Source organism: Podarcis gaigeae (assembly GCF_964106915.1).
Source record: "Podarcis gaigeae genome assembly, chromosome: 16".
In the NCBI taxonomy this organism is placed as follows: Eukaryota; Metazoa; Chordata; class Lepidosauria; order Squamata; family Lacertidae; genus Podarcis; species Podarcis gaigeae.
In genome coordinates this window covers 8,220,585-8,238,556 of record NC_139693.1, presented here as the reverse complement: position 1 = coordinate 8,238,556, position 17,972 = coordinate 8,220,585, and the positions used below count along the sequence as shown (strand labels likewise).

Here is a 17,972-nt window from a genome sequence, read left to right as displayed (position 1 = left end):
CTTGTGGTTCTCCAGTTGTCCCTGCTCAAAACTCCCATCAGCCCCTAGTCAGTGTGGCCAACAGCAAAGGTTCATGGGAGTTGTAGTTCTGCAACACCTGCGGGGCCACAGCTTCACCATCCCCAATCAATAACCCTTTTTTTGCTTTCCCTGTCCCAGAATTTTGGACGCTGTGTAAAAAAACAAACAAGCGAAAAGCACCCAGGCACCGAATATTTGAGCTTGGCTGCTTTAAAAACCTCAGAGGGTTATTTTTTCTCCCCCACCTTCATTTTATGAAGGAAGAATTGAGAGGTGGCGGGTGTGAGAGCCGGCTGTTTTTCGGAGATGGGGCACAATTGTCCTTTGTTATGCCCACAGCCTCTTCTGCTGGGCCACAGCAGGCTAGACAAACAGACTTCTGTGCTTTCTGACCGGTTGCCGACTTCCCTTCATTGGTGCTCGGAGGTGGGGAGGGTCCGGGGGGAGGGTCCAGACCCGGGTACAAGGCAAGTCCCTCTGGCACCCACCTAGCCCAGACCTGCTGCAGCAGCTGAACGCAAGATCCCTCCAGGTTTTAAGTAAGTGGTTTCGATTTAAGGGGATTGGGGAAGGGGCAGCACTGGGCATGGCTTCCCCCTCCTCTCTGCTCTCCCAAGAAATGGACACACGAAACGGAGCTCCTCAGTGTCTGGGACTTTTCAGCTTAGAGGCGAGGGAAAAGGGCGGCTTGACAGAAGTTTACAGAATTACGCATCACATTGATAACACGGAGAGAGGCTCTTCTCCACCACAACAGCAGAACTTGCAGGCAAAGCTGAGTGTTGGAAGATTCAGGACAGTTCACCTGTGGAACTCTCTGCCACAGGAATGCAGTGGTGGCCGGCAACTGGAATGGCTTTAAAAGCGGACCGGGCATATTCATGGGAATAGAAGGCTATTCATAGCCACTAGCCACATTGGCTACACACTGCCTCTGTGGTCAGAGGGAGCAACTGAACGCCAGTTGCTGGAAAACGCAGGAGGGGAGAGAGCTGTTGTGCTTGTGGGTTTGTCGCTGGGAGATATGGTTGGCACCTGCGAGGGCAGGGCTAGAGAGGGGCTGGGGGTCTGATCCAACAGGGTCTTCTTATGCTGGTCAATCTAGATCAATATTCCCTCTGTCTCCACAGACAAGCAGCTGTGTTCAAGGGTTTCAGACAGGCGGCACTGCCAAAAAGTCAAGTCAAGAGCCTAGTCCTCATTGTTCTGAATAAAAAGCTCTACAGTGGTACCTCGGGTTAATTCGTGCTGGAGGTCCGTTCTTAACTTGAAACTGTTCTTAACCTGAGGTGCCACTTTAGCTAATGGGGCCTCCCGCTACCGCCGCCACGCAATTTCTGTTCTCATCCTGAAGCAAAGTTCTTAACCCGAGGTACTATTTCTGAGTTAGTGGAATCTGTAACCTGAAGCGTCTGTAACCCAAGGTACCACTGTATTGATAAGGAATTTAGGAAACTGCCTTATACCGCAGAAGGTCATTTGTTCGTTTGTCTTAGCATTTGCTACACTTGAATGTCAGGGCCCCCAGGGTTTCAGGTGAGGGACACTTCAAGACCTGGGACCTTCTGGGTACAAAGGGGGTGCTTTTCCACTGTGTGACGGCCCTCCCTTAAAAGGCAGCTGAAACAGTCCAGATGTTTGGAGCACCTATCAGGAAAAGGCAAACACATTTGGTGGGTTAGTTTTGGGGGTGGGGGCACTGGGTGATGGAGGGGATAGGATGGAAGGTTGCTATTATTTTTATTTTCTCTCTCTCTCTGCTGGAACGTCGGCACTGCCCAGGGAACGACTGGGAGCCAGCATGTTTAGGAGAGACTAAACAAAGCACTGCAAATCTGCGCTGTGCGGTTGTGAATCTATGGAACTCACTGCTGCAGGGTTTTTAATTGATTTTTGTGTGTGGATTTTATTACATGGTTTTATGATTGTGCCATTTTCTCTGTGACATAAATGCAGTAATAGTACTTGTAATATAATAATAATAATAATAATAATAATAATAATAATATTCAGTAGTATTTAGCTGTAGCTTGCTGTGAGGGTGCAGCCTAGCACAAAACGGCTGCAGCATTTGAAAGAGTGAAAATGGCATTCCCGCCCCCCATCGGCTGCCCCCCAACAGGGAAAAGGCACCCACATCAGGAGCCACTGTGCTCTCTCGCAGAGAGAAGCTCTTTGCACCTCTTCTCTGTCCAGAATGGGAAGATCGAATCCTGGCATATTTAAGAGGGTGCTTTTGGTGTAGGAGAATGAACCAGTGCAAACAGGAACTGAGCTGGAAGACCACCCCCCCCCACACACACACTTGTGCATTCTGGATTTTGAAAGAGATATTTTGTGGGCACCATTAGACGGGCTGTAGAGCACACGGGCACCCGTGCGTGCTATGTGGGCACCTAGTCTCCAAACCAGCCTGCCTCTGTGCCCCCGGGCTGGTGATTAGGTGGTGGTGGTGGTTACTCACTTTGGCAAGCAAAAGGCACTCTGCACCTGCCCAGAGGCACTTCCTAGATGCAAGCCAGAGTTAAAGGAAGCCCTAATTTTCTCTGATTCAGGTCACCTACCCGCAGGTGAATGGGTCTCTCTGAAAAGGGCTGTGGCACTTAACACCTAGGCAGCGTAACTGTCGGCTACCCCAGAATTGGGATCATCCTCCTTCACTCCAGATTATTAACAAATTGAATAATCCAAGCGCTAGACCAATGTGGCTTCTCTGAACAAGGAGCGTCTCCCATGATCCCTTCAATGCGCTGAGCTGGCAGTCACCATGGCTGCATGTGTTATGTTGACTTGGCGTCACCATCTGCACCCATGACTCATCTCTGACCCAGAAGATGCTGCAGGCACAGATCTGTCAACCACGTTGCATATTAGAGAATAAAAGCAAATGTTCTTCCTCGTAGGTTTAGGGAGCCTGCAGCCCTCCAGATGTTGCTGCACTCCCAACCCCTCACAGCCAGCATGGCCAAAGGTCAGAGATGATGGGAATCATAGGATCATAGAATTTTAGACCCTGAGAAACATCTAAGCCAACCCCCTGGAATGCAGGAATATGCAGCTGTCCCGTCCCAGGATCGAACCTGCAACCTTGGTGTCATCCAAACCTGGTGCTTGCGTTTGAGAATTGCTTTGTGCCCATTGTCCCTTTGCAAGGGACGAGGGAGGGAGAATGAGATGGCTTCCCCTCCCATTAGATGCCCTGCCCACCATATAATAATAATTTATTATTTATACCCCGCCCATATATTCAACTCTACCATTCTAAGATTCTATGAACTGTTGAAAGGCCGGCCCATGGCGCATTCGCTCTGCCAAACAGCAAGTGACGTTGGTCTGCCTCCTTGACTTGCTTGTCGATTGATGGCGATGTTTTAGCAAGGAACGCTGGCACGCTTCGCGCAGGCGGCGGTGACCAGGGGTGGGGCGGCCTGTAAATCCACCCCTGGATTTGAGACACTGCTCTTCTTGTGCTTCGACATCAGATCCAACTCCCTCTGTTCCGACCCACCCCGTGTTCTTGCAAACATCACGGTCGTTCCACTGCTCCCCCCCCCCCCCAGTTCCTGTGCACACAGAGAGAAAGACGCTTTTCCAAAATCCCACGGGCAAAGGAAGGGGCGAGGCTCAGCACCGCTGGTGCTACTGGACCAAGGAACTGAATGAGTTCTCTGTCTTGGCAGAGGGAGAAAAAATACAGTTGTAAACAGCTCCCCTTCTCCCCCTCCCAACCCTCCGTTCCCAACCCCTTCCTGTTCAGCAAGTACCAGAACCGGCTCTGCTATTCAATAAAGTGACACATCTGCCTCAGGTGGCAAAGGATAGGGGGACGGCCCCCACCTTCCCCCCTAACTTCACTAAACCAGCTTGCTTGTAACCCTCCATGCTAGCCTGTGGCCTGCAGGTATGGTGAGGGATAATGTCCCACTGCTGGTCTAGAAATAAGACAAAACTGCTAATCTGGTCAGATTTTTGTACATGGCATTTGAGGGGAGGCAATTTTTTCCTTTGCCTCAGGGAGCAAAATGGCTTGGGCACGATGAGCCACTAGCAATGTAAAGAGGCATATTTTCCCATCCCACCCTGTGTTTGTCTCATGCAGTTAGTCTCCTGCCCCAAACTGTGCTGTTTGTATTGCTGTTGTACATAAGTAATTTTATTTATCTATCTATATTTATATTTTTTATATTATATTTATTTATCTATCTATATTTATATTCGGGACGCGGGTGGCGCTGTGGGTAAAACCTCAGCGCCTAGGACTTGCCGATCACATGGTCGGTGGTTCGAATCCCCGCAGTGGGGTGAGCTCCCGTCGTTCGGTCCCAGCTCCTGCCCACCTAGCAGTTCGAAAGCACCCTTAAGTGCAAGTAGATAAATAGGTACCGCTTTACAGCGGGAAGGTAAACGGCGTTTCCGTGTGCTGCTCTGGTGCCGGTCGCCGGAGCAGCTTCGTCACGCTGGCCACGTGACCCGGAAGTTTCTGCGGACAGTGCTGGCTCCCGGCCTATAGAGTGAGATGAGCGCACAACCCTAGAGTCTGTCAAGACTGGCCCGTACGGGCAGGGGTACCTTTACCTTTACCTAATTTTTCCTTTGCCTCAGGGAGCAAAATGGCTTGGGCACGATGAACCACTAGCAATGTAAGGAGGCATATTTTTCCACCCCACCCTGTGTTTGTCTCATGCAGTTAGTCTCCTGCCCCAAACTGTGCTGTTTGTATTGCTGTCGTACATAAGTAATTTTATTTATCTATCTATATTTATATTACATTTGTATACTGCCCCTCATTCAAGGATAACAGGGCAGTTCACAGTATATAAACACAAAAATACATCACATAAATGCAAAGGAAGCACAGGGGAAAATAACCAAGTATCACTTGCAGACTGAGAGCAATATACCTCCTTCAGGTATACAGGACCGAGGCCATTTAGGGCTTTAAAGGTCAACACCAACACTTTGAATTGTGCTCGGAAACGTACTGGCTGGTGGGCATGCAGCTTCCGTCCCAAGCCTCTGTGGGATGAGAGTGATTCCCACAGAGGCTTGGGAAAAGGTTGACAACTCTGGGAAATGGGGGGGGGGGCGCCGGAGAGATCTTTGCATCACAGCGCCGAATATGCTTAAGACGGCCCTGATGGTAGGGAACCTAACACAAGCCTGCAGCATCTATCCTCTGGCTCCAAGGGAAGAGAAGGGTTGGGAGGTGGGATTCCAGCGGATGGGTTGACCGGAAGGGTACAGCGCACAGTTACTCCACGCTGACCAAACCCAACGAGCTTCCGATTTTCGAAATCAAGCCTATGGAAGAGTGATATCCTAGACGCTGTGTTGTTGAAAAACGACACCTTTCTAGAAAGCTTATACTGTACCGCAGTGAAGAGCTCTGGGTTTTCTCCTCCCCGCCATTAATAATTAGTTCAGACAATATATTATGGCAGCTTTTGAGGGGTCAACAAGATAGATATCAATAGGCTATAATAGGCCTTTCTGGGACAACTAGGTCTTACTCAGAGTAAACCCACCAATGGGTCTTCTCAGAAGTCCGCTCACCTCTTTATCAGTGGGTCTCAATAGTTTTTCAGCTTAGGGGGGAAGGTACTCTACTTCACCCTTCTGTCATGGCCGGCCATGTTGTGGCCTATTTGAACCCATATACCAAAATACTTCATTTCAGTGTGTTTTATTGTTCTCCTGGGAACTTTGAGGCTCAGGTACCTTGGCATGTAATAGGACTTGTCTGGGTACCCCTATAAGTTAAAGCTCTCCATGAGTGGACTGTATATTAGGGTTCCCATATCTCAAAAAGTGAAAATCCAATGTTGTTGATATTATTATTATTTTTGCAAGATCTCCATAAAAAAGTATGCGTTTTAGCTATTTTTTAGGAAATTCGCCGCCACCCCCCCCCCCAAAAAACCACTTCAAATATGGGCTTTCCCGAATATTTTTACCAGTTCTGGAATATTCCGCCCCAACACCATTTTGTCAGGCAAATTCCAGACATATGGCGGCCCTACTATAGATCAATACACCCCAGAGGGCCAGATTTCGGCCCAGGAGTTGCCAGTTGCTGATAAAGAAAATGTCAGCAATGGCCAGAGAGCTATAATTCTCAGAGTGGTTTAGCAATCAACCCCTCTTCCCAGGAAACTCTGAAAATTTTAGTTCTGTGAAGGGAAGCAGGCCCACCAACTAATGCTCAGGACCCTTAGCAAACAAAAGCTCCCAGCATTATTATTCTTTGGTGGGGGGGATATGACTGCTGAAGTGGCATAGGTAAAGGTAAAGGGACCCCTGACTGTTAGGTCCAGTTTCGGATGAGTTTGGGGTTGCGGCGCTCATCTCGCTTCACTGGCCGACGGAGCCGGCATTTGTCTGCAGACAGCTTCCAGGTCATGTGGCCAGCATGACTAAGCCGCTTCTGGCAAACCAGAGCAGCGCACGGAAATGCCATTTACGTTCCCGCCGGAGTGGTACCTATTTATCTACTTGCACTTTGACGTGCTTTCGAACTGCTAGGTTGGCAGGAGCAGGGACCGAGCAACGGGAGCTCACCCCGTCGCTGGGATTTGAACCGCCGACCTTCCGATCAGCAAGTCCTAGGCTCAGTGGTTTAGACCACAGCGCCACCCACGTCCCTTGAAGTGGTATAATCCTCTGTTAAATGTACGGTGCGCAGTGTGACCGTGATGTGCCGCCATGCCCCGATACCACAGGAATGACTGTGCTCTTCTTTAAAAAACCGAAACCTTTTACTTGTATTTCATAAAAGAAAATAAATCAAGGGCCATGTGTAAGGCTGGGTGGAAGTGGGAACATTCCAGAACGTCGTTCCATTCTGGAAAAATGACAAGGCTCCATTGCACAGCGCCGCAGCACAATTACACAATTACACAACTGTTTGAGGACAGGAAGCAAGAGAGAAATATTAGACCGTGGTGGAATTCAGAGCGATGGAATGCTGGCAGGTCTCTGGAGCATCTCTGGTCCACGCCTTAAACTCTTGCAATATCAGCTGATGTTCTCGGTGGCAAATGCCTGGGAAGCAGTCGAGATAACAGCACACATCGCCCACTAGTGGGCGATGACTGGTACTTTAATGCAAAGCTAGGCCAAACATTTCACGACCTTTCTGGTAGAATTTGATGTGCTTCTTTTTTTAATTATTAAGGCCCTTGTCTACTCATCGAAGGCCATTTTGTAGACTATTCGTGGAATATCCTCCACATTCTTTCTGTGCATGCTGGTGGCGTCTGCCATTTCCCCTCACCATTTCCAGTGCATTGTGGGGGAATACAAAATGGCGGCCGGCTTGCCAACTCAGAAGCAGAACCAACTGAGGTGTGCTCTTCTTGGCAATCTGGAATTTGCCCTTGGTTTCATGCTCTGGCTAGTCATTGTTCAAAATGGCATGCAAGCAACCATATCAATCACTACCCAGTGATTCACTATGTTGACTATAACATATCTGTGTGGAGAGGTAAGCCAGGAGCAGACCCGACTCCCACACTCTGTCGATATTATTATTATTATTATTATTATTATTATTATTATTATTATTCCATTGCATTAATAAGCCATGTTTCTGCCAAGGCACCCAAGGTGGTTTACACTTTTAAAGTACTAGGACAAATGATATAACATGGAAAATTGGGGGGGGGGAGCTTACAATCTGACTGGAGCAAGCCCTGATGCTATCAGACCCTCCAAGTGTCCCTGTTTTCCAGGGACAGTCCCGGATTTACAGAAGCTGTCCCAGATTTGATCCTGCAATGTCCCACTTTTCATTAAGACGTCCCTATTTTCATCAGAGAAATGTTGGAGAGTACGGAGTTATGTGACCCCTTGTATAGATAAATAACTATACAACCCTTAGAAGACATCTGAAGGTAGCCCTATAGAGGGAAGGTTTATTTAAGGTTTCATGTTTTATTATGTTTTTATATATTTTGGAAGCCACCCAGTGTGGCTGGGGCAAACCAGTAGGATGGGTGCTGTATAATAATAATAATAATAATCACTAGTAATACTACTACTGTGGAATTGGACATCCCTATTTTCATTGGAGAAATGTTGGAGGGTGTGTGTGTGTTTTGTGCCTGACTGCTTCACATTCTCCTTCGCCAGGCCAGAGAAGTAAAATCTTGGCTGCCAGAATAGCCTGGCAATGATGTCATGAGTCCTAACTGCTCATAAAACGAGTGGAAGGCTGAGGTGGGGGGCAAGAGAGAGAATAACAAATGCAGCCCCACCAAACGAAGGGGGTTTGCAGGTAACGGCACCACAAACTCGGAGGCAACAGAGAAAGCCAAGATAAGGTAGATTTGCAGAAAGCAGAACGGAACATATCACCACATGTGGTGAATCTTTTACACAAATATAGTGGAAGGTGATCATTAGAATAACAGCAACAGTATTGAAATATGAAGCTCCCTTAGATCCGGTATGGATAGGGTAGAACTATATGTCACCTATCCTAAAGAAATAACATAAGGAACAGGCCTCCTATCTGCAAATACCTGTAAGAATGTTAATGGCTCAAAACTGGAAAGTTCCATTACTCCCTTCGTGGAAAGAATGTCCTAAGAAACTTTGGGATTTGGCTGTAAAGAAAGAATAACACCTAAGAGTGAAAACTGCAAGGGACTCTAGAAATAAATTATGGGGAAACAGGTTGCCCCTTAATACAATATTGTATTAAGAAAATAATGACCTTCCATAAAAGCTAATTCAAGTAGTTTTTGTCTTTCTCTTTTTAGAAAAAAATTTTGCTTTACGTTGCCGTATTTTATTGCAGCATATTAAGGATCTGAAGGCTTTTTTCTCAAGCAGCTTTGTTGATTATTTTAATTACAGTCAAATGGTTATATCTATCTAAAATAAAAAAAATTGCAGTTGGGGACCTGCTAATATAGAGGATGGTGAGCAGAGTGATTGTAGAGTCTGAAACACCGTAGAGAGCCTGGGTGGAGCACAAAGTGCATGTGAAACTTTGTACGGCAATAGAAACTTTACCATTCAGCCTTGAGGGAACCTGTGTAATGCAGCGGTCAAGGGAGACACGGACTCAAAAAGGTTGAAGACCTCTGATATAATGCAAAGAGACTCAGACCTCCGCTCGATAAGAGTCTCGCCAAATCTGATTTGACTCCTACCAGGCTGCTAGAACCAAGGGCAGAGGTTGTCTGTGTGCCCACCAGCACCTCTTAAGACAGCCATTTTGCATTATGCCACACTCCTGTGGCATCCATTTTGTGATAAGCCACATCCACGCAGACGCCATTTTGTGAGCGGCACCCATGGCAATAGCTCAAAATTTTAAAATGGTGCCCTCTATCCCGAAAACGTTGGCAACGCCTGGACTAGGGCAGCAACTAGGAAACTCAAGGAGGCTAAAACATCATCATCATTATGAATAATAATCACCATTAACAATAATGAGCAAGAAGGCACATGAGGCCACCGACTTGCTGAAGCCTGGGCCTGGTCAGTGTCTGGATGGACAGGAACAATATAGTTTCTAACATGGAGTAAAAAGCAGGATATAAAAGCAAGCAAACAAATAAATAAAATCAATACATATGATAGGCTATTACAAAGCAACTCCTGTGCCTTCAAATTAGACTACTGTACTGAATATTGTAGGGACGCAGATGGCGCTGTGGGTTAAACCACAGAGCCTAGGACTTGCCGATCAGAAGGTTGGCAGTTTGAATCCCCGCGACGAGGTGAGCTCCCGTTGCTCGATCCCTGCTCCTGCCCACCTAGCAGTTCGAAAGCACCTCAAAGTGCAAGTAGATAAATAGGTACCACTCTGGCGGGAAGGTAAACGGCATTTCCATGCGCTGCTCTGGTTCGCCAGAAGCGGCTTAGTCCTGCTGGCCACGTGACCAGGAAGCTGTATGCCGGCTCCCTCGGCCAGTAAAGCGAGATGATCGCCGCAACCCCAGAGTCGGTCACGACTGGACCTAATGGTCAGGGGTCCCTTTACCTTTACCGAATATTGTGTTTTGTTTTTTTCTCTTGTATACACAATGCTTGGCTCATGGACTGCCGTAGCTTGGGTTTTGAATGTCTTACGTGATTTTTCAATTTCGTTGTTCTGTATGGGACAATGACAATAAAGATTATCGTATCGTAGGTAATTATTTCCCCCACTGCAAGTTCCCAAGACCTGTTATTGGTTGGGCTCCATCCCCAGTGTGGCCATGTTGAGCCTAGCTCTGCCCCCACGAGCCGCCATTTTGCACCAGGCCCCTCCTACCCCAACAAGGTTGATCGTGCAATTTTGAAGCCTTCCCACACTTTGCTAAAAAAATGTGCCCAGCCCTGAGTTTTGCCACACCCCTGGGGTGCCCTCGACGTTTCCCCACATGGCAGCCGACTGAGAACTGCAGCCCCGCCTGCCCAGAGCTGACTTTGCCACATGCGTGTGCCCGGGGTGGCATGAAACATCGTGACTTATGCCTGAGAACAAGGATGCCAAATCCAGCTCTGGAGGAGGAAAAGGGACAATAACACGATGCATGATTAATGGCCTCCCCCTTGCATCATTAATGCCGGGACGGTTTATTCTTGCCGCAAGCTCCAGGTCTTGTAACCGGACCCGAGGCGTGTGGGTGGGTTGTGGCTTTTTTGTTTTTTGTTTATTTCCAGTTGGGCATTGCTTGTCCCGGCTCCAGGCCCGGAATCCGGTTTCGGGTCTCCTCCGTTTCCGCGGCAACCATTGAGGGCAGCGCATTTTCATTCAACAAGGGCCCTTTCTCATCCCTGCGCAACCCAGAGTCAGGTGGGCCCGGATCCGTCACCCGAGCGGACTCCTCTGACAGCACCCTTTGTCCGATAGGAAGCTGGCAGAGACACCCGATCGCGGGCCCTCCTTATCGAGAGGATGGGTTACAGGTCCCCGGACAATGCCACTGTTACGGCAGAAACCGTACTCGCGGTATTAATAGACCGGGCGCTGACCAAAAAAAAACACCCTCTCAGGAGTCGCGCCCGGCCAATGTGCCGCTGCCGAGATTTCACAGGATGATTTCGGTCTGATGCCGGCCTGCCCAAATATCCTGGAGGGGTTTTTTTTTTTGGGGGGGGGGGTCTTCTTTGACCGTTGGAAGAACATTTGAAGACATCTTTGAAAAAACAAACTCTTTTTAAAAAGTGCTGATATGTTGGTGCAGGCAAGTGGAAACAGGAAAACATATATTACATATAGTTCACAGAGTCGAGGACTCATAGTGAGAGCCATTGGTAGGAGTTTCAGACTAGGGCCTGGGAGAGATCGGGGTTCAAATCCCCCCAATTTGGCCCTGTGAAGTTCATTTGAGGGACCTTGGGCCAGTCGCTGCCTCTCATCCTGACCTACTTTGCAGGGTTGTTTTGGGGGTTAATTGAAGAGATGGGAGGACCATGCATGCCGACTTAAGCTCTTTGGGGTATAAATGCAATTAATAAAACAAAACTATATTGAGGTATATTGTTTACATGAGGTGTATCACCTCAGTTAGCAAGGTTATCAATTTAGATAATTCAGGTATGACATCTTTTCTTACATTTATCTGCCATGCAATAAAAAGGTAAAGGGACCATTAGGTCCAGTCATGACCGACTCTGGGGTTGCGGCATTCATCTCGCTTTACTGGCCGAGGGAGCCGGCATACAGCTTCCGGGTCATGTGGCCAGCATGACTAAGCCGCTTCTGGCGAACCAGAGCAGCGCACGGAAACACCGTTTACCTTCCCGCTGGAGTGGTACCTATTTATCTACTTGCACTTTGACTTGCTTTTGAACTGCTAGGTTGGCAGGAGCAGGGACCGAGCAACGGGAGCTCACCCCATTGCATGGATTTGAACCGCCGACCTTCTGATCGGCATGCCCTAGGCTCTGTGGCTTAGACCACAGCGCCACCCGCGTCCTTAGCAATCCTACTTACCGAGTATGTCTTAGAGAAAAGGCGAGGAAGGGGGAACATGAGAGAAGAGCTGTCCGAAATTATGCATGTTGTGAAGACAGTGGATAAGTTTTTCCTCCCTCTTGCATCGTACTAGAACTCAGGCACAGCCAGTGAAGTCAAATGTCAGGTAGATTTGGAACAGACAAAACAAAGGACTTCTCCCTATTTAAGCTCCCACAAGAGGCAACAATGGCCACCAACTTGCGACAGAACGTTAGCAGTTGCAGCTAAGCAACCGCAGGAGGGGAGAGTTGCTGTTGCATGCAGGCCTGGCTTGCAAGCTTCCCAGGGTCATCTGGTTGACCCTTATACCCCAGAGGCTGGTCCATTAGGGCAAATGGGGCACTGCCATGGCTTCTTACTTCCAGGGTGACCCTGGCTGTCAGCTTCCTCCCCCTGCTTAGTCTCAGGGTTGCCCCTGGTAGTACTTAGTGGGAAGGAAAAGGTGGCTCTCTGGCGCCACCTACTGCTGGGCTCCCTGCCTTCCGCCCTACCAGTCCTAACAGCCACCACTTGAGCTCTAAGGACAGGATACCGGACTAGATGGGCCTGATCCAGCACAGCTTTTCAATGCTCTTATTGAACTCATAGTTTGGAGTAAACATGGGTAGGATCAGGACCGGCGTTAGCAACCGGCTTCCAGGTGTTAATGGAGAAATCTGAGGGCTCCCTTGGACAAAAAAACCCAAGGGCACCAACCAGGAATACCAGAGCAAACAGCAGCCAGTAGGCTTGTCTTTATTGAAGACTGTCGCGACAGGACTCCCACCTGCTACCAGGTGAAACAAGATAGAAGCCCCGTACAAAAGAGAGCCCAAATTTTTATTAGCTGCTAATTTCCATGTTAAAGGTAAAGGGACCCCTGACCATTACGGCCAGTCGCGGACGACTCTGGGGTTGCAGCGCTCATCTCGCTTTACTGGTCGAGGGAGCTGGCGTACAGCTTCCAGGTCATGTGGCCAGCATGACTAAGCTGCTTCTGGTGAACCAGAGCAGCGCACGGAAATGCCGTTTACCTTCCTGCCGGAGCGGTACCTATTTATCTACCTGCACTTTGACGTGCTTTCGCTGTGGGTTAAACCACAGAGCCTAGGGCTTGCCAATCAGAAGGACGGCGGTTCGAATCCCCGCAACAGAGTGAGCTCCTGTTGCTCGGTCCCAGCTCCTGCCAACCTATACATAAATTCCTGCAATACTACAGCAGGAGCCAAGATCCCAGGTGGGCCCACCAGCAGCTGCCCCTAGCACACATTGGGCAGTTGGGTCTATGAGCTGCCATTTCAGTTTCCCAGAATGCCCCTGAGTGGCCCTGGGGCATTGTGGGCCATTAAAATGCCAGGTCCTGGCCTCGCTTTGACACCACTGATTCCCAGTGAGCCCCTCAGGGCTCCCAAGGTGGGGAACCGCCCCTGCCTAGGATTGAGCTGATAGTCTGAGTGGAGGAAGAAAAGTACCTCGGCTCCTGCGCACTTGAACATTTGGGCGCCATGTAGCATGAGGCTTCCTTTTCGAGCTTTCAATGTATCCCAGAGGACAATTGCGCTGATCGGGCCAAAGAGCAGACAAATATAGCGGGCGATGGAGGGAGAAGAACTTCCAGCAGCGGTCAAGTAAAACAGAGAAATACATCTATGAAAACAAGGCCAGAGATTTGCTTTGCTCCATTGACCACGGGGGTTGCAGAACCCCAGCATTTTTCCAGTTGTGGGTTTTTGGGGCTCGCACAGGGCAGAATTTATTCGCTAACCTTTTGGGGGAGCGACACAGTTGCCCATCAAAAAGCGTGAAGGTTCTCTGGATCGCGTATTCAGCAGGGAGTAAAAAGAAGAAGAAAAGGAGGCCTGTTTGCATAGGATGAGAATTTTTCCATTGTATTCAGTCATCCCCTGGGCTTAGTGGCTCCATCTGGGTGTGGTGGAGGGAATCCTGCCTAATCCTGCACCCACCCTGCCCCTTTAAATTTGGACACTGCCTGCCCGGTGAGCTCCCAGCCAGATTGTCCAGCTGCCGGTATCGGTTTCTTCCTTTGGGGGAGGGCGCTGGGATCGTATTTAAAGCCACTGACCAGCTATTTTGGACTCGCTTTGTCAGAGGCAGCTGCGACGCACAGAACTGAGGACAGAAAGAGAGGTGAGGGTGATGGTTTTGGGGTTGCGCCCGCACAGGTGAGGGTGGGAGGCAGGTGTGGTGGGAGCAAGCGAGGGCAAGGGTTTTTGAAGCCAGGAACAGGTGGCCCCAACCTTTAAATGACTGTAAAACTGAAATTGCAAGGGTCTTCTTGTGCCATTTAGTTGATTGTAGTTATACCCCCCCTCAAGGACTTGAGGATGGCCAATGCAGTCTCCCCAATCTCCCTTTATATCTTCCCAAAAGGCCTGCAGTGCTAGTTACACTGACAGAGTGATTGGCCCAAAGCCGACGAGTTGGCAGGGGGATTTGAACCTGGGTTTATCCAGCCCTAGTCCAACACACTAATCTCTACAGAGCTGTAGGAGCATGCCTGCCCTTTCCCTGTCGCTGTGCTTCATGCCTGGGACTCCTGTCCAGAATGCCAACATGGCAGAGCCTCACTCGCTTACTTTGGATCTCTCTTCCTTGATTCAAAACTCCTGAAGCGCAGCCTGAGAATACGGGTGGGAAATTATCTGTGTACACGCCATACGTTTAAAGCATATTCCCTGCCTACCCCCCACCCACCCCCCCAAGAATCCTGGAGACTGTTCTTTGCCCTTCACTGAGCTACAACTCCCAGCGCCCTTAAACTATAGTTCTCAGGATTGGGTGGCGTCATGTGCTTTAAGCATGCTTCAAATCTACGGTGTATTTCTGACTACAGAAAGGGGTTGTCGGGAGGTTTGGGAAAGGTAAAAGGAAGTACTTCTTCATGCGGTGCAGTTAAACTACGGAACTCGCTGCCACAGGAGGCAGTGATGGCCGCAGTGAGTTGCATGGCTTTAAGAGAGGACTGGACAAATTTGTTGAGGATAAGGCCACTGGTGGCTACGCTCTGCATCCACAGACGGAGGCAGCAAATCTTCTGGATACCAGTGGCTGGAAACCATAGGAAGGGAGAGGGGTCTTGTGTTCGAATCCTGCTTGAGAGCTTCCCATTATGGCATCTGCTTGGCCACTGTGAGAAACAGGACTAGATGGGCCATTGGCCCGACCCAGAAGGCTCCTGTTCTTATATCATGGGGTGGGTGGGTTTTCCCACCTTGTGTGACATTTCCTGGCTGTGTGTTAATGGCTGCATGCATGCACCCAGGGAGTTTGATGGTCAACCTGCATTCCTCCACAGGGTCGGTTCTTTTATCGGGCTTCTCTCCTCCACCACCACCACCGCTGAAATGACGTCGCAGCTGGAGAGCGCAATGGACGGCCTCATCTCCGTCTTCCACAGCTACTCGGGCAAGGAGGGCGACAAGTACAAGCTGAGCAAGAAGGAGCTGAAGGACCTGCTGCAGAACGAGCTTGGCTGCTTCCTGGAGGTATGGAAAGTTTTAATGGGGAAAAGGAATGGAGTAATCCCCAAGGAGGGCAAGCCTGACTGGCGGGCACAGCGATACCGGACCTGTCCGCAGCACAAGCTTTTGTTACCTGTCCCATCCAACGCTGGCTTAACAGTGAAATGTGGTCCTAGCAAGCTGGTTGGTGGCAGGAGACCGGGGGGGAGGGGGGTTGCGAGGGTTTGAAACAAATCCGGCATTGGGTGGATTTAAACAGAGGGATGATGCACGACTTGGTCTGCCGCCGTTCATGCATGCCTTTCTTGGGTTCTCTTCGCATGGCCTGTCAATGCAAAGGATAGAATTATAAGGAGCGTCTCCACCCCCATCGTTCTACCCGGACACTGAGGTCCAGCACCGAGGGCCTTCTGGCGGTTCCCTCACTGCGAGAAGCTAAGTTACAGGGAACCAGGCAGAGGGCCTTCTTGGTAGTGGCGCCCTCCCTGTGGAACGCCCTCCCACCAGATGTCAAAGAGAACAACTACTACCAGACTTTTAGAAGACATCTGAAGGCAGCCCTATTTAGGGATGCTTTTAATGTTTGATGTATCATAGTATTTTAATATTCTTTTGGAAGCCGCCCAGAGTGGCTGGGGAGGCCCAGCCAGATGGGCGGGGTATAAATAAATTATTATTATTATTATTATTGATAGTTCTATCAGTGCTTCTTTGCCAATACAGTGAAATAGATCTTCCATGTTCAAGGGTAGTTTGCTGCAGAAAACCAGGTATTTGAACAGCACCAGGAACTTCCTGCTAGTCCTGTTAAATATTTTGGAATGCTGCTTGTTTGCTATGCATTCGGACACATCTTGCAATAATGTAACCAAATTCTGAATGGGGTTTCCTGAGATCAAGGAGTAGGTTTTTTGCCTATGTTTGGATCAAGATGGATTGCTGAATCCTTCAAAGCTGTGCTCATTCTAACCAAATTTTGCGTGATGGTTCCAGAGATCAAGAAGAAGGTTTTTCTTCTACGTTCGTATGCAGTCGGGTGCCATTTTGATTCAAGATGGCAGGTGGAACCTTTCGAAAATGTACCGATTTTAACCACTGTTTTCAAAACCGCTCTCATCGTTTTGGTTCCCGGGAATTCCCAAGCAATGCTGCGTACAGGACGGGTAGCATACAATCCTCCGGCATACATATAGATGTTAGGAAGTCAAAGCACAGCTCCCCTTGGATGATTTGTAGAGCAGCATCACAAACCTGGATTTGCAGGAATTTGCAGGAAGTCAGAACAGGGTGGGACGCAGGTGGCGCTGTGGGTTAAAGCCTCAGCGCCTAGGACTTGCCGATCGAAAGGTCGGCGGTTCGAATCCCTGCGGCGGGATGCGCTCCCGCTGCTCGGTCCCAGCGCCTGCCAACCTAGCAGTTTGAAAGCACCTCCGGGTGCAAGTAGATAAATAGGGACCGCTTACCAGCGGGAAGGTAAACGGCGTTTCCGTGTGCGGCTCTGGTTCGCCAGAGCAGCGATGTCACGCTGGCCACGTGACCCGGAAGTGTCTCCGGACAGCGCTGGCCCCTGGCCTCTTAAGTGAGATGGGCGCACAACCCCAGAGTCTGTCAAGACTGGCCCGTACGGGCAGGGGTACCTTTACCTTTACCTTTACAGAGCAGGGTAGGGGAATGGGATAGAAGGCAGGTTCTTAAATGGTTTCTATACAACAGCAGAGGTTTGAATAAATCAGAGAGGGAGAGATACGGAGGCGCTGCGAGAACATGGAGTGGGTTTGATGGAGCTGTGAATACATGGGGCAGGGAGTAAGCGGGCTTGGCGAGTGATGCAAACAGGAGCAGTAGTAAAACAACACAATTGTAAAAAATGAGCCCCTTCTCTCCTGTGTTGCAGGCCCAGAAGGACACAGAAGCAGTGGACAAGATCATGCATGACCTGGATGAGAACGGCGATGGGGAGGTCGATTTCCAGGAATTCGTGGTCCTGGTGGCAGCCCTCACTGTGGCTTGCAACAACTTCTTCTGGGAGAATTCCTGAGGGGCTGGACGCCCTGGCGAGCCATGGAGGCAGCTGCTTTGCCAAGCCTGGCATGGCATGGCACCCCTCTTGCCGTCTCCTTCCGGGTCCCCCTCCTAGCCTCCTTGGCTTCTCCCTCCAGCCTGGAGGAAGGAGAGCACCTTTCAGTGCCATGTAATCGCTCGCCGAGACAACGCTGCTTAATAAAAGCCACCCCCCACCCAACCCTTTGCTGGTGGTCTGGTCTGCTTTTCTTGCAGGGGAAAGTGGGGAGGAGCAGATATGGGGATGGGACAACCACCTCCGGTTCCAGGATTGGGACCTTTCTACTCAGCTATCCACGCAAGGGCTGAAACTAAAAAAACAGAAAAATTCAATTTCACTTCTAGCGCTGACGACACCAACTGATGCGGCCAGTGTTGTTAAAATAAATATGCCAACGAATGTCACTAGCGTGCCATTAATTTTACTGGCCTGCAAAAATATTTTACTTAGAAGCCCACTCTTCAACCAG

At 49.4% G+C, this 17,972-nt stretch overlaps 1 protein-coding gene across 2 annotated transcripts; it reads left to right on the top strand.

Annotated features, from left to right (window-relative positions):
- Positions 1-403: 403 nt before the first annotated feature.
- LOC310833468 (protein S100-A1-like) lies at positions 404-17,683 on the top strand. 2 transcript variants are annotated; one of them, XM_083716213.1, is made up of 3 exons: positions 404-560; positions 15,276-15,465; positions 17,336-17,683. In XM_083716213.1, the coding sequence occupies exons 2-3, from the start codon at positions 15,325-15,327 to the stop codon at positions 17,477-17,479; spliced, it is 285 nt and encodes a 94-aa protein (XP_083572339.1). In that variant the 5' UTR covers positions 404-560; positions 15,276-15,324; the 3' UTR covers positions 17,480-17,683. The 2 variants fall into 2 exon arrangements, with proteins under 2 accessions (XP_083572339.1, XP_083572340.1); XM_083716214.1 differs by lacking the exon at positions 404-560 and adding an exon at positions 13,974-14,107.
- Positions 17,684-17,972: the final 289 nt, after the last annotated feature.